At 39.0% G+C, this 24399-nt stretch overlaps 2 protein-coding genes across 3 annotated transcripts in view; both read left to right on the top strand.

Annotated features, from left to right (window-relative positions):
* The first annotated feature begins 1192 nt into the window (after positions 1-1192).
* Positions 1193-13264, top strand: c7h7orf57 (chromosome 7 C7orf57 homolog). The gene is made up of 8 exons (XM_072683660.1): positions 1193-1289; positions 7022-7089; positions 7234-7407; positions 7501-7591; positions 8028-8130; positions 10023-10111; positions 10243-10343; positions 12404-13264. The coding sequence occupies exons 2-8, from the start codon at positions 7053-7055 to the stop codon at positions 12454-12456; spliced, it is 648 nt and encodes a 215-aa protein (XP_072539761.1). The 5' UTR covers positions 1193-1289; positions 7022-7052; the 3' UTR covers positions 12457-13264.
* Positions 13265-18062: 4798 nt separating this feature from the next.
* pkp4 (plakophilin 4) overlaps positions 18063-24399 on the top strand; it is a 28447-nt gene continuing 22110 nt past the window's right edge. For both annotated transcript variants that reach the window (XM_072683659.1, XM_072683658.1), the window contains exon 1: positions 18063-18231. The gene's annotated coding sequence lies outside the window, so the exon portion shown is untranslated. The remainder of the gene's footprint in view (positions 18232-24399) is intronic.

Here is a 24399-nt window from a genome sequence, read left to right as displayed (position 1 = left end):
ACCATGAGGTATAAAGCCCCCAGCATTGAGCTGTGGAGCAGTGGGCCTGTGTTCTCTGGAATGATGGATGGCACTCCGTCCAATACTGTTGGGATGAGTTAGGGATGAGGTGGGGTGGTGATCAACCAACATCCTGACCTCACTAATGCTTTTGTTCCTGAATGCAATCAAATCCTCACAGCAATGCTCCAAAATCTAAAAGCAAGCCTTCCCTGGACAGTTACTCCAACTAAAGCTGGATAAACTCTTTTTAACAGCCTTGATTTCAGAAGAAAAACTGTATGAGCAGGTGTCCCAATACTTTTCCCACAAAGGTTGTGTAAAACTAATCTGGTATTTATTGGCAAAAAAAATGTGATATTATTGCAGTCAATGGATGCTATTATTATTATTATTATTATTAGTAGTAGTAGTAGTAGTAGTAAAGGAATCATATTATGAAGTTTTACATATTACAAAAATTAAAAGCGTATTAAATTGTTACAATCTTTTAAAAAATCAGAGGCAAATTTTATTACATTTAAACACATTGAATTCTCAAACAAATAGCTGTGCCTTTTATTATTGTTGTTATTATTGTTATTGCTATTATAATTATTAGGATAATAAACAGAAGAAGAATATGTTTTTAATTTTCTACATTAAAAGCATATCATTTTAATAGGTATTTCTTACAAAGGGCAAATGCTTATTACATTAAAAATACTCAAACAATTAGCTGTGCATTGTATGATTATTATTATTATTATTATTATTTTAAGATGTTCTTTTAAGAGGTATTGTCCCAAAAGGCGAAGGCTTATTATTCAAAATACTCAAACAATTAGCTGTGCATTGTATTATTATTATTATTATTATTATTATTATTATTTTAAGATGTTCTTTTAAGAGGTATTGTCCCAAAAGACAATTATTATTATTAGTTATTATGCAAAATACTCAGACAAGTAGCTGTGCATTGTTTATAATGATGATTACTAAAAGAATAAGACGAGGAAGAACAATACGGACAATACGGACGGGCGGATTCTCAGCTCTTGTTTGCTGATGTTTTTAGGCCAGGCCTGCTGTGCGGAGGCAAGAAGAAGAAATAACTGGGTTACAGAATCCAGATTTTTCAACTGCGAGCTGGTCTGACCTGTAACGTGTGCAGATGCTGCTCCGTTTCCAGCATGTGGCGCCGATCAGCTCTGTGTGCAGCTCAGTCTCAGTCTGGTCTGCAGAAGAAGAAGCGCGACGGAGGAGCATCGGGAGGAGACGCAGCGTTAAACCTGCCGCATTTGGACGATGTAAGCTCTTCTAAAAATAAGCTTTGAAGAAAACGAAGCATGGACGATGCTGTTGGGTGTTTGGTTATTTCGTATTTTAAGCTTTCAACGTTATTTAGGGCCGATTGTGTCGCGTGGTCCAGTCTAGGCGCGGAAATCTTCGGTAAGGGTGGTCGTTAGCCTGGTTAGCCTAGTTAGCTAGCTAGTGCTAGTGCTAGTGCTAGTGCTAGCTATCGAGACGGTGATGCTGCTTTTGTTACCAGGCGACCGGCACCGAGCCGCCCTGCAGCAGCACAGCCTGGCGCATTCAACACCCGCCCGCTGTACAAAGCTAAATATACGTGTATATGGGCTGCAGCATCGTTAAAGGGTCGGAAAAGATTAAAAACGCGGAGAGACCGCGAGTGGGTCGCTGACATTGTTAAACGTTAACGTGTCGTTAGCTTTTAGCTGTGTAATGGCAACCATCACCATAGGAACCAAATCCATGTCCTCCAGTGCGGGGAACCCAGCAGCCCTAGCTAGCTCTCTCCCCGAGGGCACCCTGGTGAAGGGGACAAAAGAGGACAAGGGCTGCACTATTGGGATTTTTAGCACATTGAGAATTTAGCATTAAATAACATTAGAAACTTAAGATCAGCGGTGGAGGTGTGCAGGATTTTTTTAGGAGGGTCTGTGGGTTCATTCCACACTAATGTGATGGTGAGGGAGGGTATTACATTTTAAGGGTGTGACAGAATTCACATTGTTTAATCAATACGATATATTGGTACTGAGCCCATAAAGGATCAAGGTAGAAAAATTATATTTTGAGTGGATTTAGGGAATTGAGGAAATGGATTATTCATTTGGGAAATTATGTATTTAAATAGGAGAACAATTTATTCAATTGATGGAACTGATGGTCAAATGTTCAATTGTCAATTTCAAATTTTTGATTGTTAAACAGGGAAAGATTTATTAAATTAAAGGTACAATTTATTAAACTGAGGGTATGGATGGTTGAACCGAGGGAACGATTTATTAAATTAACAGAACAGATTGATCAATTAAGGGAACGATTTATTAAATTAACAGAACGGATTGATAAACCGAGGGAACGATTTATTAAATTAGTAGAACAGATTGATAAACTGAGGGAGCGATTTATTAAATTAACAGAACAGATTGATAAACTGAGGGAGCGATTTATTAAATTAACAGAACAGATTGATCAATTGAGGGAACGATTTATTAAATTAACAGAACAGATTGATAAACTGAGGGAACGATTTATTAATTAGGAGAACGGATTGATAAACTGAGGGAACGATTTATTAAATTAGGAGAACAGATTGATAAACTGAGGGAAAGATTTATTAAATTAACAGAACAGATTGATAAACTGAGGGAACGATTTATTAATTAGGAGAACGGATTGATAAACTGAGGGAACGATTTATTAAATTAGGAGAACAGATTGATAAACTGAGGGAAAGATTTATTAAATTAACAGAACAGATTGATAAACTGAGAGAACGATTTATTAATTAGGAGAACGGATTGATAAACTGAGGGAACGATTTATTAAATTAACAGAACAGATTGATAAACTGAGAGAACGATTTATTAATTAGGAGAACTGATTGATCAATTGAGGGAGCGATTTATTAAATTAACAGAACAGATTGATAAACTGAGAGAACGATTTATTAAATTAGCAGAACAGATTGATCAATTGAGGGAACGATTTATTAAATTAACAGAACAGATTGATAAACTGAGGGAACGATTTATTAATTAGGAGAACGGATTGATAAACTGAGGGAACGATTTATTAAATTAGGAGAACAGATTGATAAACTGAGGGAAAGATTTATTAAATTAACAGAACAGATTGATAAACTGAGGGAACGATTTATTAAATTAGTAGAACAGATTGATAAACTGAGAGAACGATTTATTAATTAGGAGAACGGATTGATAAACTGAGGGAACGATTTATTAAATTAACAGAACAGATTGATAAACTGAGAGAACGATTTATTAATTAGGAGAACGGATTGATCAATTGAGGGAGCGATTTATTAAATTAGGAGAACAGATTGATAAACTGAGGGAGCGATTTATTAATTAGGAGAACAGATTGATAAACTGAGGGAGCGATTTATTAAATTAACAGAACAGATTGATAAACTGAGGGAGCGATTTATTAATTAGGAGAACAGATTGATAAACTGAGGGAGCGATTTATTAAATTAGGAGAACAGATTGATAAACTGAGGGAGCGATTTATTAAATTAACAGAACAGATTGATAAACTGAGGGAACGATTTATTAAATTAACAGAACATATTGATCAATTGAGGGAGCGATTTATTAAATTAACAGAACAGATTGATAAACTGAGGGAACGATTTATTAAATTAACAGAACGGATTGATCAATTGAGGGAACGATTTATTAAATTAACAGAACATATTGATAAACTGAGGGAGCGATTTATTAAATTAGGAGAACAGATTGATAAACTGAGGGAGCGATTTATTAAATTAACAGAACAGATTGATAAACTGAGGGAGCGATTTATTAATTAGGAGAACAGATTGATAAACTGAGGGAGCGATTTATTAAATTAGGAGAACAGATTGATAAACTGAGGGAGCGATTTATTAAATTAACAGAACAGATTGATAAACTGAGGGAACGATTTATTAAATTAACAGAACAGATTGATCAATTAAGGGAACGATTTATTAAATTAACAGAACAGATTGATAAACTGAGGGAACGATTTATTAAATTAACAGAACAGATTGATAAACTGAGGGAACGATTTATTAATTAGGAGAACGGATTGATAAACTGAGGGAACCCATTTATTAAATTAACAGAACAGATTGATCAATTAAGGGAACGATTTATTAAATTAACAGAACAGATTGATAAACTGAGGGAACGATTTATTAAATTAATAGAACAGATTGATAAACTGAGGGAACGATTTATTAAATTAACAGAACAGATTGATAAACTGAGGGAGAGATTTATTAAATTAACAGAACAGATTGATAAACCGAGGGAATGATTTATTAAATTAACAGAACAGATTGATAAACTGAGGGAACGATTTATTAAATTAGTAGAACAGATTGATAAACTGAGGGAGCGATTTATTAATTAGGAGAACGGATTGATAAACTGAGGGAGCGATTTATTAAATTAACAGAACAGATTGATAAACTGAGGGAACGATTTATTAAATTAACAGAACATATTGATCAATTGAGGGAGCGATTTATTAAATTAACAGAACAGATTGATAAACTGAGGGAGCGATTTATTAAATTAACAGAACAGATTGATAAACTGAGGGAACGATTTATTAAATTAACAGAACATATTGATCAATTGAGGGAGCGATTTATTAAATTAACAGAACAGATTGATAAACTGAGGGAACGATTTATTAAATTAACAGAACGGATTGATCAATTGAGGGAACGATTTATTAAATTAACAGAACATATTGATAAACTGAGGGAGCGATTTATTAAATTAGGAGAACAGATTGATAAACTGAGGGAGCGATTTATTAAATTAACAGAACAGATTGATAAACTGAGGGAGCGATTTATTAATTAGGAGAACAGATTGATAAACTGAGGGAGCGATTTATTAAATTAGGAGAACAGATTGATAAACTGAGGGAGCGATTTATTAAATTAACAGAACAGATTGATAAACTGAGGGAACGATTTATTAAATTAACAGAACAGATTGATCAATTAAGGGAACGATTTATTAAATTAACAGAACAGATTGATAAACTGAGGGAACGATTTATTAAATTAACAGAACAGATTGATAAACTGAGGGAACGATTTATTAATTAGGAGAACGGATTGATAAACTGAGGGAACCCATTTATTAAATTAACAGAACAGATTGATCAATTAAGGGAACGATTTATTAAATTAACAGAACAGATTGATAAACTGAGGGAACGATTTATTAAATTAATAGAACAGATTGATAAACTGAGGGAACGATTTATTAAATTAACAGAACAGATTGATAAACTGAGGGAACGATTTATTAATTAGGAGAACGGATTGATAAACTGAGGGAACGATTTATTAAATTAGGAGAACAGATTGATAAACTGAGGGAAAGATTTATTAAATTAACAGAACAGATTGATAAACTGAGGGAACGATTTATTAAATTAGTAGAACAGATTGATAAACTGAGGGAGCGATTTATTAATTAGGAGAACGGATTGATAAACTGAGGGAACGATTTATTAAATTAGGAGAACAGATTGATAAACTGAGGGAGCGATTTATTAAATTAGGAGAACAGATTGATAGACTGGGGAAAAGATTTATTAAATTTGGAGAACGGATTGATAAACCGAGGGAACGATTTATTAAATTAACAGAACATTTAAAGAAATTTTCTAATTAATAAATCAAGTGAGCATTTAATTCTCTGTTGCCCGAAAATGTCCGTAATGTTAAGATCATATTTTAATTTTATTAGAACATTCAACATTTCCAAAAATACAGTGTGTTAAACCAAAGCTGTGGTCTGTAATGTCCTGGTTTAACACTAAAGCTAGTATTGTAGGCTGAAGCTAACACACTAGCCACAAGCTAGTACAGTGCAATACACTGAAATACAATATGATGTGTCGTATGAAGTGTTACATCCTCAGTAATTACACTTACTTTTTTAGAACCAGTTTCTCTATAGGGCTGGATGATATGACCATATTATATCCTCATTACCTTTATCATGATACATTACATCACAGTGTGTTTTTCTTAGCATATCATGGATATCAGCAGCACTTAAAGACCAACAAAAAATGTGTTAAATCTTTAATCATTTTTTGCAGTGCATTGTGCTCAATACCAAACGCTACTTAAAAACACTCATTGTTGTCTTAACACCATGTGTTTTCATATTTTGATTTTTATTAAATCTCAATATTTACAATTATTTAAGAACTCTTGAAACATAGGCAAGATACAAAGTCAGTCGCTTTGAATGAAAAATTGAAGAATTAGAATTAGTTACAATATTGGATTGTGTGTCAAATGACTGTATTGAAACTGGTATGAACACACTTCACATTTAGTTTTCCAGGCTCTTAATCTCTGAACAATATGATATTGGAAAATGTTGAAAAAACTGTCAATAATAGGTGCTTTGTCATATATATAAAATGAAAAAACTCTAAATTAGATGCACACCTATAATTGGAAGGTATTCTGTTTTATTCAGTATGTGAAGTCTGAAATGCTAAACATGTATTAAATGCTAAATATTGTAATTATCTTTGTATAGCAGGGGTGTTTAGTCCCTGTTCTGGAGAGTTCAGTTCCAACACAGTTTGCTGATGTTTCTGGCACAAACTTACCTACTAAAGGGAGTGTATGCCCTGGATTTGTAGACATTCATTGCCAAGTGATCTTGCTCATACTGGATATTGTAATTAAAACTTAGTTCTTAATGTTGTTCTGCTTTTTGAGACATTTTTAAATCTATAGTATTTAGTATTCTCAGAATGTTTAGAAACATGTGAAGTAGTGGTTTTGTTCACATTAGTTGGCCCAAAGTAGCCATTTTTCATTCCAAGTTTATTGGTTTAGAACCTTAAGCCAATAGAAGCCTTTAACCTAGAAGCCTTAAAGACTTAAGCAAGTACGTTTTTTTTTATACACGCTTTGTCTCCCCCCCCCCCCCCACCCCACCCCCCTTTGCAGTATTCTCGACTCTAAACCTTAAACATCAGACATGTCTGCTGAACCCAACTACCGCAGGACTAAACCTGGTAAGTCTGACCTTAATCAATGTGAATTGCTTCACCTCTGACCTTAGGTTCTGACCCAAACTATTTACAATATGTAATCAATGAGTTGGATCATTCGCTCTGATTGGCAGCTTTGTGTTCTTATTTTATTTAATATCTTTGTAGGAATGAAAACCAGCATTCCTAGTGCAAATGGTGCCTCTGGTCCCGCATCACAGATTCCAGGTTTGTCACAAAGTGCCAACAGCGCACCTGAGGAGAAGACCAAAGGGCGACGAGTTGGAATTCAGGCCACTGATTCAGACTATGTTAAGTTGGCAAAACAAGGAGGGCACAGGGGTACGTGTCTGTCTGGTATTATTGAAATATGTGCTTTTATATATATTTGTTTTGCATAATAATGACACAGGTTTTCTTACGTTTCTGTTCTAGGCTTATTGTCGCATGACGATGATGTTGAGAGCGACACCAGCAGCTCACTTAAGCGCCCTGAGTTTCTTGCTGGTACTGATGGTCAGCAAAGGTGAGATTTAATAATTTAAATGGCAGTGATCTGCAATTGCGGTCAGAGCCAGGGAAGTACCAAAATATAGGAGGGAAATCTGTCAGTCTACAGTGGCAGGATGGGAAGCCTCTGGTTGGACTGATATATTTACAGGGCTCTTATGCACGGTGCATATTAAATGTTTATTAATGCATAGTGGTAGTACATGTTGTCTGCTGATATGGCTACAAAATGTGAAAATTCAGTGTACCTATCATGTAAATGTATCTTATTGAATATTATTATTGTATGAGTCCCTTTTATGCCACATTTCCCATGTGGCATGAAAAGGAACACAGTGGACATGTTCCCTGTAATAATATTTGAAGGTGAGGCCAATTGACACTATCCAGTCTGGTGGCTGTTATGATGGGGCTAAAACTGGGCTTGAGTCACAGTGATTTTGTGCTTGCAGCCAAGGTAAAGCATCCGCACAGAGGCTGGTGGCCCCGTTTGGGACTGATGACTGTTCAGCATGGGACAGAGAGTCAGATGGCGCTGGTGCTGATAAAGGAAAGGTGAACAGTGTAGCCGCGTCAGTGCCACCATGCCGCATCTCATTCATTCTTTACCAGAAACCCTTCTCATGCTCTCTCCTGTACCCATGCCATTCATTTCAGTTAAAGTCTGGTGGCTTATTCACATTTTCTACACTTTGCCTGCCTGCAGTACTAACATTACTTTACTGTGAAACAACACTCTTTATTTCAAATATCGGGGGGTTCATTTTTATGTTTTTGCATGATTTTTTTTTTGTACATTTAATTTTGTGAATAAGGTAATTTTATCTTGAGGCATTAAACCCTAAAAACACTGTATCTGTAACTGTTAAGCATGGTGGTGGTAGCACCATGCTTTGGGGCTGTCTTACTTTCAGTGGAACTGGAACTTTGCAGGAAGTGGAAAAGATAATGAAGAGGGAGGACGGCCTCAGAATTCTTCAGCATAACCTCAAACCATCGTCTAGACAGTTAAACAGGACAGTGACCCTAAACACACATCAAAGGTGGCTGTGGAGCAGACAAAGCAGGCTTATATTAAGCTTCTATATATATTATATACTATTTTAAGTCCTGACATGTCAAAAATATGTGGACTGTGCTTAAAAGTTGGGTCAGTGCCAGAAAACTTGAATATTTGGTACATCTGAGCGGTCAGATAGCGAACCAGAATTCTGCCAGAAGCTTGACGGCTACTAAAAGCACATGGTCATGGTGCAACATGCCATGGGACATTTACCCCATTATAGTAGGTGTGCTGTATGTAAACATTGGGTTCTGTCTCTATAATTCTGACCACATGTGGACCCTTTGCCCGCTGTTACTGTCACATCAGAATATCATGGCCATCCCTGGTTTGAAATAAACTCTGCCTGGTAAGTCACCGATGACGCATGACAGGGCTTGCTGCATTTATAAATAAGCGAGCACACCAGTCAGTTGTAGCAGAGTGCAAAACCATTGTCACGGGCGAAGGACGAAGGGTGGTAGCACCCCGAAACCATTAACTTTGTGGGATGTTCTAGAGCTGCCATAGTGAAGGTATACCGAGAACGGCCTTCTTGCACATCGAGTGCCTCCCCATGGCATAACAGTGGTGCCCCACATACCATTGATGCCGGAAGGTAACAGGGCAATTGACACGTCATTGTGGACCAGTTAACCTCTATAATGAACACCTTCTCCAGTCCATGCCACAAATTCTCTAGTGTGATCCGAGCCAAGGATGGCTATTTCCAATGTTAGGTAGGTGGTCATGATATTCTGGTATTGCTGTATGTGCGCTCATTCTGCTCCAGGAAAAGAGTAATTAAAAAAAATATTGAAAACCCAATAGTCCCAGAACATTCACGTCTATGAGTGTATGCAAACCTCCATTCATAACTGTACTTGTTTATGTGTATTAGTGTATTATGCAACAGCACTGCTTGCTGGGCTTTTATTATTTTAATGAACTGTTGTTGGCTACAGTATCCTTAGGCTTATTAATGGATGTTGTGCCAATAAGTGAGGCGCTCTATGTTCCTTACAGGTTGTCAGAAAAGTCTGTATTCTATTTTCCATTAATTATCAACCCAACGTATCCAGCCCATGAGACAGTAATCTACGTCATTGTGTAAAGGGGTTCTAGAAGAAGTGGTCATTTTGTTCTGCATGCAGCATTTCACAATGGGATCATCTGAAATAAGGAGGCCTCATTAATATTCATTTAAAAGCTTTTTTTAATATATTTTTTCTGTGTTAGTTTTTGGTGCTACATTCAGTTGTATCCTATGGCTTTTATTTTTGTATTGCTTTGCTTATTGTTTCTCTGAAAGAGCATGTTTAGCATCCCATCTCCGTCATGCTCTTCACCAAAGCCTCTTTTAACAGCAGACCCTGGAATGGTATATTTCTTGTATCTCGTTCAGAAATCCAAAGTCAGCCCTGTGACCCAGGAAATGGAGAAGCTTGCCCTAAGCCCAAAGGACATTGAGGAGGCCAGCAAGTACAAGAGGATGTAGGTGTCCTCACATTTACATATCCATAACCCAAAAACTGCAAAGTCAGCAATTTGCCAATAATGGAATTTTTAGTCTTATCCAACAGCAAATTCATCCGACGGCAATGTTAAATGATCTCATCCTGCAGGTCACATGACAAGAAGGAAGTAGCTCCTGTCAGCATGTCCAAGCTATTGAGCTTTGGCTACATGGAGGATGAAAAGAAGTCTCCAGATGATGATGCTTCAAGTAAGAAACCTTTTCAGATCAGTACATCCTTCACAGTATTTCAGTGTAACAGAATTAGCCTCTACATTAAACCCCATAAAATCTATGACGGTGAACACACACACACACACACACACACACACACACACACACTAATATGAATGTGAATAGGGGTAGTGAGCACACAAACCTAGAGGGGTGGTCAGCCACCTAAGCATCCATCATTTCAGAAAACAGTTCTGCATAATTCTTGGGGGAGGGTGCGGGATTTATATTGCGCCAATAGGTTTATATTTATCTGAGTCCTGTTCTGTTGGCAATACTTTTCCACAGGGGGTAGACAAGCTGTGTGTGTGTGTGTGTATTTGCACATCTGTGTCAGTAATTTGTGCAACTTAAAGTATTCATTCCAAGGATGTCCACAAACATTTGGACATATAGTATACCTGCAAGGTCTTATAGTGGTTATTCACTATCAGCCGTCCACCCAAATGGGGGCAGCCTGCTGAAGGCCTTTAAGGTGCCTTACGAGAAAGAGGGTTTTAATAGTTGGATGCAAGAGGTTTGTATTGCTCTCTGGTTTCACTCCACTTTGTCATTGTGACTCATTTCTAATGTGAGTGTGGTCAGACTAGTCATCATTCTGATTAACCTGGAGGGAGGGGAGTGCAGTAAAGTACACCACCACTGAGAAGCACCACTAGTATAAATAGAAAACTACCGGGGCTGATGCGCTCACCGAGAAAGAAAAGTTTGCCAGGAATTCACTTTGTGTTTTTATGGTGTTGTTATTTTTGATACTGTGATGAACAGTATATAACAATAGATATGATGGATCAGGTTTTTGGCATCAGGCATTGATTACAGTTATTGGATGAGAGATCTTAACATCCATCTGTAGCTCACAGACTGTATCATCGTACTTGAGATCGCCTTCCCAACTACAGTAATGGTAATTCAAAGGGAGATGTCTAGCTAGGTACTGGTTACGCTTAAATGTTAGTGTATGTATGTATGTATATGTGGTGTTGGTCTTGGTTAGTACTGTGAATCCCAAAAACCTTTTGGGCATAATTACAGTGGTGAGAATAGAATAAATACAGGTTTCTTATGAAGCAAATACATTTTTTTATGTAAATGACAAGCCAGTCAGATTTCAGGACCGGATCGATCTGCTCCAACTAGTACTAATATTAGATTAAGGTGAAGGTGGAGTTGTGCAATGTGGGCTTCAGAAATCAGCTTGAGCAGAGCAGAAGAATCTAGGGGGCACGTCACAACGTGCCTAACATGTAATAACTGAGGATTGAAATAAATCTGCCTCATAGCAGCAGCAAAGTTTCCCTTGCTAAAAAAATAAAAGATTGACTGATTGACCAGCTTAGCTCCTGACCAGCATGGGGGTGATTTTTGTTTGTTTGTTTTTGTTTATCTGGTCTACAACCTGACCCAGCTTGACCATGCTGGTCCAAAATCAAATGCTGCATGCACTATGCTGGCCAAGAGCTAGTTGTTGAACCAGTTGTTGTACCAACATGTGGGGCATTTTTGCCCTGCTTTTCAACAACCTTGACAATCAAAGACCAGCTTAGACCATCTGAAACTGAAACAGCTACCAGCAAAAGCTGGTCTTGAGCTGGCTTTTACTCCGGGGTCCTGAGACGAGAGGCACAGTATGAAGATCCCTCTGGGGTTTGTTTTACATGGTTTCGCTTTAATTCAGCATTTGTTTTTCCCTTGTTAGTAATTACTAAAAACATAACAAGCTTAAACAAGAAAAGTTATTCAGTGTAGGACTTCCTGCACAGACTGCAGTGGTTGTCTCTTGAGACCAGGTTGGGGCTAAGTGGGTGACATGAAACTAAGGCTAATGCTGTGACATTTTTAATCCCATTGATTTGAATATGCATGTCTTGGTGTACCTTATTTATGAAGGTGCTGTTTTTCTTGGGACCAACTATGATAACTGATTGTTCAGCTCTCAACCTTCTTGACATATGTCCCTCGCCTTGACATGATAATCAACGTTATGCATGTCCTCTGTGAGTGGTCTTTATGTTTCGTCTTTTTTTTTCTTTTAGGTATGACCTCTGAGCAGACGAGCACAATTGCCCCTGAAGATGAGTTGGAGTAGATCGAGGGAGAGGTGGAAGCTTCTGCTTGAGTCATGCAAGTGGCCAACCCACAACCCACGTTCCCCATCCTTTATTCTTCCTATTTATGCAAAATTCTTTTGGTCATTGTTTTGTTTTTTAACGTCATTTGTGTCATGCTTACATATCTAATGGTGCTTGTGATCTTTGAATTTCTATGCCCCCTCGAAATGAAGTGCTATTTGTACAGAACACAAATACGAGTCACTCTATATTTGCAGCACAGATTAAAGCCTTCTAGGCACTGATGCGGCATCTGCCCAGACCACAAACTTCTTCAGGTTTTCATTTGTTTTCATACATTTCACCATTTGACAATATGCCAATTTGTTCCACTTCCTTCCTTTATTTATGTATTTATTTATTTATATTTTTCTACTGACAAGAAACGCATAATCTACTTGTATGTCTTAATGTAGACGTGCTGCAGCCACAGGCAGATTCCAACCTTCTTCCGCCTCACATTGGGAAACACATGCAGATGTGTGCCAATTACAAGTCCTCATCACTGTCACTACTGCACTAGTAATGGGATGAAAGTATGTGTCAAGACCTTTCAGGGGGTTCAGGGAGCTTGCGATCGTGAATGTCTTGTTTTGCTGTGCGACATTGTTTTCGGTGTAATGGTAAACACTTTTTTTTTTCCTCTTAGATTCAAATTCAGTAGTTGTGCCACACTGAGTTTTAACTCTGAGTGGGGTTCTCTCTCTCCTTTAAGGAAGTTTACAGTCACTGTCAATTAATGTTGACTATGGGTAGCTGAATAAAAGTGCATGTGCATGGAAATCAGATTGTTCTGGAATCCTTGTATTCATTTTTATTAGCAGTACACCTGTGTTGCTCAGTGAGTATAAGTGAGTAAGAAATGACTCCCTGAAAAAGGTTCTAGTCCATCTCAGAGAACCCATACCCAGTCACTCAATTTTACATAACCAGTTCACCTACCATGTGTGATTTCGGGACGCGAGAGGTAAACAGAGTATCCAGAGTACATGATAAGAACACAGCTCACAGCCACAGACTACAGCAAGGACAGAACCCACAGCCTTATGGCCACAAGAGAAGAGAGAAAAAATAGTTAAAATGCTCACAAGATCATGATCAGGAGGTGTTGATACCTTTCAAAATTTGATGGGAAGTTTCTCAAGAGGCAGTATAATGGGCAAAGCAGACCTAAATACAGAACTAAGCTGAAGCATTTTTTTGCCGTGTTTATCAAACAATGGGTTTCCTTAACTCGATCTTTCATACTAAAATAACACTTAAACTCCACCCAAAACAAAATTCTAAAAAAATAAATAAATAAATAAAAAACTAGCTCTAGAAGTTGTATTAGCGTGACCATATTTGGATTTTTAAAAACATGGACATAGGGCACACATGGGCATCTGTCATGGTTTGGATGTTGTGGCTGGAGAGCTTCAAGCTTGTCTAAGCTCACCATGGCTGAGAGGGAGGGAGAATGTAGGAGGGATTTAAATATCTCTATTTTACTAAATGTTTATGAACATTAATACATAAACATTTACTCATTTACTGAGACTAATAAATAGCTGTAATATCTTGACGGCCAAATCATTTCCTTTATGTTTTCATTTTCATGTCAGTGTAACAAAAATATTAACAATAGGCTGTGGTGGGAAGCAGTTTGATCAGTGGTAGATGCGGGTACATTTAGACCAATAGTGATGGTGAGAGGGCGGGACTAAAGCAGTTTGACCAATAGCTGCATCTAGATGTAGGTACATGTAGACCAATACTGGCGGTGAGAAGGTGGGACTTAAGCAGTTTGACCAATGGCTGCATGTAGCTGCAGGTACATGTAGACCAATAGTGGGGTGAGAAGGAGGGACTTAACCAGACATGTTTAAAGCTGTAAAAATCCAGGCGCTGAATGTGTGTCGACTGTGGAAACAAACACAGATGTGAGATCGATGCTAAACCCAAGACTTTTTAAACAATTTAAATATTCACATCGCAAAAAGACGACATGTCTGGGAAAAATTGGCTGTCTGGTCACCCTACTTATATCCTCCTCCACGGAAAAGGCCAACTAAACCTGTCACATAAAAAACTTCTTTAAAAAAGAAGAATGCTGCTGCTTAGTAACTGCCATGATTACACAAAAAAAAAAATCTGTCAAGTGTATGACTAATCAGAAAAATAGCTGTGTGTTTTTTTTTTCCATGTCCACCATCTTATCTGCTTGTTCCTGATCGGGAAGGCACTAGGCAGGAATATCTCCTCGACAGGGCGCTATTCCATTGCAGAGTAGCCCACACACAGCCACAGGGTCTCCACAGTCCCTCTGTTAATTACACATGGCAACTTTGTGCTCCTGTGCTCCATTCCTCCTGGGCTTTCTCTCTGTAGCCGCAGGGTGTCACAGAGTATCGAGGCAGTGCAGTCTTTCCCCACAAACCACAGCAACACAAGCTGCACACTGGCTTTTTTAATGCTGCGTGGACGTTTAGGATGTGCTTCTTAAAAACACAGAGTGCAGCAAATATTTGAATTTAATTGGACTGTCCTTACAGATACATTGACATAATGAAATACACTACATGTCCAAATGTTTATTCACACGCCTTCTAATGAATGCATTCAGCTGCTTTATGTGCACACATTGCTGAAACTGATATGCAACACACAGCTTGAATAAGTTCTATAGAAAGGTCATGCCAATAGAATTGAATTTTCTGGAGCAGATAAACATGAACCTATTGGCACCATGCCTAATGCCAGGTGTGAGCTAGAAGGCTATGAAGGCCCCGAGCATTGAGCTGTAGAGCAGTGGAACTGTGTTCTCTGGAATGATGGTTGGTGCTTCATCCAAAACCTTTGGGATGACTTAGGGAGGTGAGGATGAGGTGGAGTGGAGATCATCCAACATCCTGACCTCATCATAACACTCTCTGTGCTAAGTTAAACAATCAAATGCTAACAGCAATGCACCAAAATCTGGTAGAAAGCCTTCTTTCCTGGATAGTAGAGACAGTTATTCCAACAAAAGCAGGATAAACTCTTTTTAATACCCTTAATTCAGGAAAAAGTAATGACTGACCAGGTGTCCCAATACTTTTGTCCATATAATGTATCTAAGTTTTGAATTCAGTTTCAAATTTACAGTCACAATCTACTGGAATGCCCCAGCAACTACTTTGTATATTTGAGGGGCATTGGTATATCAATAACAAGGTTGTGGGTTCGATTCCCGGGCTCGGCAAGCTGCCACTGTTGGGCCCTTGAGCAAGGCCCTCTCTGCTCCCTGGGCGCTGGAGTTGGCTGCCCACCGCTCTGGGTGTGTGTGTACTCACTGCCCCTAACGTGTGTGAGTGTGTGTTCACTAAACCCAAGTTAATAGGGTGACCACTCTGCTATTCGCCCAAGTAGAAGAGGTGGGTCTTCAGTCTGCGTTTGAAGACAGTGAGTGACTCTACTGTTCGGACACCCAGGGGAAGCTCGTTCCACCACTCTGGTGCCAGGACCGAAAAAGGCCTGGATGCTTGTCTTCCGATACAGGAGGTGGCATGAAGTTTTTCTGAATCTAAGACCTGAAGACAGGCAGAGTGAGAGCAATCTAAGGTAAACTAAAAAAACCCTCATCCTCCCTTTAAAGGGTTCTTGAGGGATGCCACTGAAGAACCATATTTGGTTCCCCAACGAATCATGTTTGTGAACGATTCATTAAATCTTTAAAATGTTCTTTACACCAAAAGTGGTTCTTCTAATGACGTCGCGTGAGGGGAAGAATCAACCCCTCATGACTCCCATAAAACCACCTCAACTTCAGTTTCCCTTTAATATCGACTTGACCATCCTACATCCTAAGTCATGGTGGCATGGTCTACAGCAGACAGAACAATCCAACTGACCAGGCTGACCGTTCCACAGGAGGAAGGCCTGGAACCACCTGAGGAAGGAAGGAAGAACAGAGCTACTCACAACCCATGCATAAGTGCAGGTAAAGCGGAAGGAGAGCTGTCACTTACCCAGAGGAGGTGGGATGCCAAGACTGTGGAAGCATCTTCTTAGTGTCAACCGAGGCATGATGGAGTGACAGGAGAAAAGCTGAGGAAGCCCCTGAAGGAACTAGCCAAGGCAGCAGAAAAGGGAAGCCTCGGGCTGTGAGATGAGCTTTAGGATTTTACTGCTGCATGGTGTTGCCACTTGACAACAAATTATTTTTTTTGGCTTGACTTCAACAAAAAGACTTTTGTATATTCCCAAAAAAAGGATTTAAATGGTACACACTGAAAACGGACAAAAGAAAAGTATGGTCTTGTACTCTGTAGTAAATGCACTCTCCTAGTTGTATTTTATAAGGTCATGTGTGTGCCTTTTGATTTTATGAAAAGGTTCAAAGTCTTTCCTCATAGTAAAATATAGATTTGTATAATTTAACCACCAGCTAAAGTTAGACATCTTGCATGAGAAAACGCACAGTAAAGACGTCCAAAAGGCCAAAGAGTGGCGGCCCTTTCTGCAGAACCAGAAGTCTAGAGGGTGGAGCTGATCCAACTCCGCCCCTCCACAGCAAAACTGATTATAATAATGAAACCAATCCATCATGTGACCTCTCTATAATTCCCCTTCAAAGTTATGCCCATAATGATTGAATATGTTTGCATATTTTTTTATTGTTTACAAAGTTATTCAGAGAGAAACATACAGGCAACGATTTCATTGTGAAATCTCCATCATTTTGGTTATTATGTAAAATTACCCTTTTTTTGAATTTCTATTCAAATAAAGCAGTTAAATCTAAATATATCGAGCAATGTGTCCATGCAGTAACTTTCTATGATTTAACTTTTAGCGCCATTGAACACAAAAATGTCTGATTACTGTCACTACCCTTGCAAACCATTCTGACTCGGACACTAAACCCCTCGATCCCTCAATAGTAACGACTAGCATTAATATGTAGCATAAATCATATTCTGGAGAACAGAAGAACTTAAAAGTTGAACATCCTATAGATTAGATTAGATTAGTAACAAATAGGAAACCTGTAAGCTCTAAAGGTCTGTTTATTTATTACATGCTTCCATTGTAAGGAAAAGCTCTCATTTGCAGTTAGGCTAGGAAACTCTGGAATGGCTGCTTATGCACGTCGAGGCGAAATAAAACTGAAGCATCCATATATAGCACAGGGTGAATAATTTAATATGCAGCACATATTTAATAATGCATAATGCTTTTCAGTGAATTGGGCATCCATTGGGTTTAAATGTTGTTGAACATGCTGGACACGAGAGGCAGGGCCTACACACAAATCTACCTCCAATCAACTTACGGTACATGGCAACAAAGTGAAAACCGTTTAGCGTCAGCTTCGTGGACTGCGTTGTTATTTTTCCCCACCCGTACTCCGACCGAAGTCCCGCCTCCTGAGCTAGGATTGGCCAGTAGCGCAAGAGTGAGCGCTTCTAGAACCGCTCAATTCCAACTACTAGCCAACTCTCGCGCGGGACACCGGCCGTCATTAGCCAATCCCCTTACAGAGGGCGGTGTGTGGCGGAAAACGGGTGGGTTTTTTGAAAAAATAACGGTCGTGGAGTGCCGACGTCACCGAGTGTGGCAGCTCCTACATGGCAGAGTGCAAGACGGAGCCGGAGCTAACCGCCCGTTAACCCCCCTCCCCTCCCGATTTACCAACAAATCCCTTTAAAAAACACAATGTCAGCCTATAGCACATCTTCGTATGGATTTATCAGTTACGACAAGTAGGCTTCATTGAGGAGGAATTCTCGGTAAGTGCTCCATATCTGAGGCAAAAGGGAATATGCAGCCTTCTCTTTTGCCTCAGCATCCGGCGACTTTTCTTTTAGCTAAACGTTTCAGGTGCATCTCACAAATTCCTTGAATTCTCACCACACGCGGTTATTTCACGATTTTCGGAAGGTTGACCGTGCAGTCACGACGACGTGGACGTCGCACATGCAGAACGGGTTCCCTGTGGGACGTGTCTGAACGGGTTTGACCCGCATCTCCTCTCAGCATTTTAAAAAAAACACAGCCTTCGTTCAGTCAGCGGGTCTTTTCCGACTCATGCTAAAATGGTTAGCTAGCGTTTCCCTCAGGAAAGCCGTTTGTCTTAACTCGGCGGGCTCGCGCCTTGCCCGTAACGCCAGCAGCTCGCGCTCGGCAGGTGGCTCGACACCTCCTGAAGAAACGGACACACCAACATCCACCATCATTCCTCATTCATCGTGCTGCTGTAGATCTGTACGTCTCCGGCGCTGCGTTAAGCTCTCCTCAGGCTGTAATGAGGAATAGGTGATGCCTGGACCTGATTTGGGAGGTAGATGTTTGACTGACATTTGCTCTGATAGCCTGGCGTGGCGCGCTGCAGCTCAGCACCCTCCACTTTCCCATCACTAGCTAGTTAAATAGGCCAGTTCTCTTTTCCTAGCAGGAGGAGAGTGTGGGGAAGATGCTGCCTCTGCTCTGCTCCTCAGGCTGACCTTCATGTTAAGTGGCCTGTTCACTATGCCTGATTTGAATTCAGATGTCAGGAATGGGAAAGAGACCAGAAACAGGGGAAAGGGAGAGCACAGTGGTAGCTTTGCCTCATACAGTGTGTATGTAGCTATACGTGTTTTTTGTGTATCTCTGTGGTTAGGCGAGTTGCTGGGCAAGACCCTGGTGTGAGAGATGCTCTCAGGACTGGACAGAGGAGTGTACAGGTATGGGTGGTGATTCTGCGAGGCTCTGTTACAGCAGTATGTCTAAGACAGACCTTCTTTTGGAAATTGTGTCTTGGCATGCTTGGACGTTGATGTTAGTCAGAGAACCTGTCATGGTATTTGCATACGTGTACATTAAAGCGCTGACGTGAAAGAGCCTGTCTAGTTACTTTGAAAAATACACTACAGCCATCGTCAATTACAAGCTGTTTTCTAGGGTTGCTTTGGTCATGTGAATGGGCTATATGACACTTTTATTATCTTTACACAGCACTGCAGATTTTTTTTCTTCGCATATCCCAGCTTGGAAAGCTGATGTTAAAGCGCAGAGACAGCCTAAGCTATGACGCCTCTTGAGCAGAGAGGGTTAAGGGCCATATTCAAGGACTCCACAGTGGCAGCTTAGCAAACCTAGATATCATGTCCTCATGCCCTAACCAGAGATGCACAACATATAGTTTCAGCATGGTCATTGCAATGTAGGCATGTGCAATAGTCACATCTCAGGATGTGCACTGCCATTAAATTTCACAATGCTTTTGCTGATTAAAAAAGAATCTATGAGAGGTTGATTTTATTTGCCCAATATTGCTTATTGTTTGGAGAAATCTGATAGAAATTTCTGCATTTTTCAATATTGATTCAATATTTTATATCATTAATAAAATGACTTCCAATATTATGCAATTAAGCAATTACAGCTGCAGCGACACTATTGCACATTAAACCTTTTCTTTTTCTAGTAGAAATATTAAAAGAAAGGAGTCATAATATCAGTCATCTAAACCAGTGGTACCCAACTCATGCTCAGGACATTGTAGTGTTGCATGGAGGACCTTAAATAGCTGGACAATTGAAAACACAAAAATAATGCAGAGCAGGGCTACTCCAGGAGCACGATTGGGAGCTGCTGTTGTAAACCACATGAATTACAATGTCTGAGTTTCTGTATTTTGTTGAAATTTACATTAGAGATGACGTATTGGTATCAATGGGTATGGCTAAGGGGCTGACATCAGCAGAAAATGTTGGATCAGATATCAAAGGGGGGGAAAAGAATGAATCCGTCCCATCCTGTAACAAATCTAGCCTGAAATAGCGCATACACTCCCACTGTGTGATGTCGTGTTGCTTGCTGTGTATGTCTTCGTGTGGGGTAGTGAAGTGTTTGAGCAGATTAAACACGGTAGCCCACTTTTAGATGCTCATCTTAAAGGAACAGTTAACATGACTTGCAGACGCATGACAGGCAGATGCAAATTCAGTTGATTAGCCAAGACATATCTGTTGTATTGTCACCAATATCATCTCTGTCAATACAAGATCTGACTTCATTTGCTTTGAATTCATTGTGGTTACACAAATCACATGAAGATCTGGATTTATTTTGAGTTGGGAGATGTTTTGGGTTATGCATTTACAAAGATGAGATTGGTGACAGTCTGCATCTGTGTGTTAGTTAGCATCATTAGCCTAGTAAAGTAAAGAAATGCATGTCAGATACCAAACATGTCTTGGCTGATTGACTGCATCAGGGAAAGTAATGAATCATGTTGGTTTGATTGTTCTCCAAAGTATTCCTTTATGTGAAGTGCTTCCATTGAAAATAGGATTGTAAAGTGTATTTTTTAAATGAGGTAAATGTTGTATTGATATTGCCTGACATTTCTGTATCACAGCAGATAAAACATATTATGTCTAATCTCTATTTAATACAAAATTACTTTCTTCATTATTCAGAGATTTTTCAGCAGTTTGCATGATGATAGTTTATATTTTAAAAAAATACATTATTATTTTTTTAATGTTTGAATGGTGACATTTTGAAGTTGTTATTGTTCAGTCCAGTATCCATTTTTCAGCATAACAGGACTCCCCTGTGTTTCGTGACAACATCAACGCTACCATCTGTGAGGGCGAGGGCCTGTACACACCTCTGTGCAGATGGATCCTGCCTGTGTATCTTTTCAGACAGTCCACCACCACGCAGCGTTTGTCAGTCTCGACTCCATACTAGACTGCCAGACCGTGTGCTGTAGACGCCAGATTGGCTGCTTTGGCCCACAGCAGAAGGAAAAGGGGACCCTGCCATTCTCCCCTTCCAATTAAAACATATCCAGTTGCATTCTTGCGGAGCCCTGGCCGTAGACGGCAGATGGCACAGCTGGGGCTCAAAACCAAATCCCTGGTTCTGGGGAGAATTTCTGAACTGCAAAGCTTTGCTGGGTGCGCTTTTTGGGATTGATCACATTGGCCAAAAAAGTGCATATTTGAAAATGAATCCTTGTGAGAAAAGAAGTTACACACATGGCGAAAGACAAATTGATGCAAATGTATCATCAGTGAGTTTCCAAGTTGCCAAAGCTGGTAATGTAGCCTTCATACTTCACCTTGAGAAATTACTTCATGTGCTAGATTTACTATAAAATGTACAGAAAAGTGCATTGTAGTTGTCTGGATTCTTGTTTTTCTTTTATTGCCTCGGTTTGGAAGCCTAAATGCCTGAGATAATGGTAAACTTGACAGAATGTCTTAAACGGCAGGCAACCTGATAGGTAGGCATCAACTTGAATGAGATTGTTGAGCTGTATAGAGTTGCTATAAGAAGAAAGGCTCTTGCTAAAGTGGAAGGCTCAAGCCATGCTCTTCACAATGAGTCTGAGTTGTTTCTGTTTGGATGACCCTCAAAAAACTTATATTTCCACCACCATTGACCACCACTGGCCACTTATGGTAATAAATGGTACCACTAAATGGTAATTCCACTCATTTGACAACCTTTGAGTTGTAATCAAAGTTCAACATTTAGAGCAGTGAAAGGATACATTGTGGAGAAACCTCCCAACTCTGATTTTTTTTATAGTGGTGGGTGTCCTCTGAGAAGACTTGTCTTTTATATATATGGTGTTGATAATGGTAAAAACAGTTTAAAATCTGCAAAACCAAAACATTTTCTTTTGGGTACTATTTTGCCTTCCAGAACTCTGCATGTGCTTTACTCTCATAAACGGATTAAAAAATGGTTTTAGGCCAGAACCTTCTCAGAGCTATCATAACTCAATGTCTCGGGCATCAAGGCAGCATGTAACTCTTAGATACATTAAACGCTTCTAGTTCTCTTGAATATAGCATTTTATGTCACACCATTCACAGTTTAATTCTAAACAACAAAAGAAACCATGATGACCAGCATTTAAGGAGTGCTGTTTGTGTTTGAGATACACAATGATATCAGAAACGTCAGTACAGTATCAGTAAAAATTCTGTACCAATAATTCAAACCATTGCATTTATTGAAGCCCAGAAGAGCAGAGCATTTAGGTGACTCTAGACTACTGCAGTAAAATGTCTCCATTTGATAAAACTTACTGCATTACTCTTTACAAATACATGTCACATTTCTCTGTAATGCTTTGGCATAAAAAAGATATTGTCATCGGCTCTGAATTTCAATATTGGCGCAGTTGTGTGTGTGTGTGTGGGTATATATATATATATATATATATATATATATATATATATATATATATATATATATATACCCATATCTCTGTTGGATGCTCTGAGCGGTAGGCCAATATATAAACAAATTTGGAGCGTCCTTGGGCAGTAAAATAGAAGTTATTCTATTATGTTCTTTTTTATTCTTTTTAATTTTTGTTACCAGATGCATTTTTGTATATTTTCTGTGCACTACTCATATGTAGGTACTGTGCACTGCAGCATTTCGGTGAGGGTCATTGTGGTGCAGATTAATGTGGTCCATTACGTTTTTAACAGTGTAGTAATAGAGTATAGATGAGTTCCTGTTTCTGCTGGAAGTTGCTCAGTATCAGTAGATTTAAAGTAAACAATCTCTTTTTATTAATACAAATGTTTCTGTGGTCACGTTTCATGTTCGTGTTTTCAAATTCTTTCCACACTTAAGACATTCAGTAGCAGGAGACCTGCATATTGTCATGACTGTGGATGGTTGGCTAGACATATTAAGCTATCATCTTCTGTATGATCAAAGGATGGAGATTTGCATCAGCATATTTCACAGTACTCTACGAATTTTGGGGATTTTGCTGCTGTTGAAAATGTGTGTGGCTGTGTAAGCATGAGAGTGGTGGTGCTTTTTCTGAAAATGTGGAATTGTGGTACTGATTATAAGTTTAATGTTCTTTGACCTTTAGTTGAAAATGAATTTTAACAATCCAGGCGACTTATGAAACTTAATGAATCAAACTGCTTCAGTCATTTTTAGCCCATACACTATCGTGCTGTTGTAGAGTGTGAAGCTAAGCAATTCCACTCTTAGTGATTTTATCCCATAAGCTTTTGGTCTCTTTCTTTCCTCTCTCGTTTAGTGAGCTCAGTAGGACAGATTATAAATGTGTGGGAATGTGTGTGCTTATATGTGTGTTTGTGGTCAGAGCCAAGTTTTTTTCCCTTTGGATAACTTCATTGGAAATGAGACTAGACTAAGAGAGAGGCTTCTGTGTTGAGTTGGCACACTCTGTCAGATGACTCTCATAAGGTACAGTTATTTTTTGTTCCTTGGTCTTCTGCTCTCTTGTCTCTTCTCTTCTCTTCTCTTCTCTTCTCTTCTCTTCTGTTCTCTTCTATTCTCTTCTCCCTTTCTCTTCGCCTTGCCTCTCCTCTCTTCTCTTTTCTCTAGTCCTGAAGTCAGAGAGCTGTCCTGAACGACAGCAGATTCTTGGTAAATCCTGTGTCAGGGTGGGTGGGGGACTTAATGACTTCTAAAGAGGATTTGGGATTTCAGTTTTGCAAATGCCAGCACAGCGGGTGAGTGGCATTTATGAAGTTTATGCGTTTTATACTGATTTGTATTGTCCGGGTGTGCGTTCAGGGAATATTGCATGTTGGTGGTAGTTATGCGTGTGGCGTGTGTGTAAGTCACTTTCTTTCTTTTTGCTCTCAAAGGCCACAATGAAATTAAATGTAGGGCATCAGGTCATATAGACTTTGCATGTGTGTGTGTGTGTGTGGTGAGAGGAAAACTTGCTCTGTTTTAAGGATGGGTCTTTAAATAATTTTAAATATCTGTATTTTTCAAGAAATAGTATTAAAATACTAATATTATAAGGCAATATTTTAGTTATTACATGAGGAGATAATGTGCATGTGATTCAGATTTGTGTTTTAGGTGTATGTTTTGTGTTTTAGCATGCTACCAGTTGATCGACAGAGTGATAACTTGCACTGAACAAATTTATGACTGTTTTG

The sequence above is a fragment of the Salminus brasiliensis genome, chromosome 7 (assembly GCF_030463535.1).
Source record: "Salminus brasiliensis chromosome 7, fSalBra1.hap2, whole genome shotgun sequence".
Taxonomy (NCBI): domain Eukaryota; kingdom Metazoa; phylum Chordata; class Actinopteri; order Characiformes; family Bryconidae; genus Salminus; species Salminus brasiliensis.
This window is presented reverse-complemented; position numbering and strand designations above follow the sequence as displayed.

Excerpts from the sequence above, each read along its gene's own strand:
- c7h7orf57 (XM_072683660.1), top strand. The coding sequence starts at position 7,053 with ATGTCTGCTGAACCCAACTACCGCAGGACTAAACCTG. Across the intron at positions 7,408-7,500 it reads AAAACAAGGAGGGCACAGGG|GCTTATTGTCGCATGACGAT; the intron begins GTACGTGTCTGT and ends TTTCTGTTCTAG. Across the intron at positions 8,131-10,022 it reads CTGGTGCTGATAAAGGAAAG|AAATCCAAAGTCAGCCCTGT; the intron begins GTGAACAGTGTA and ends TATCTCGTTCAG.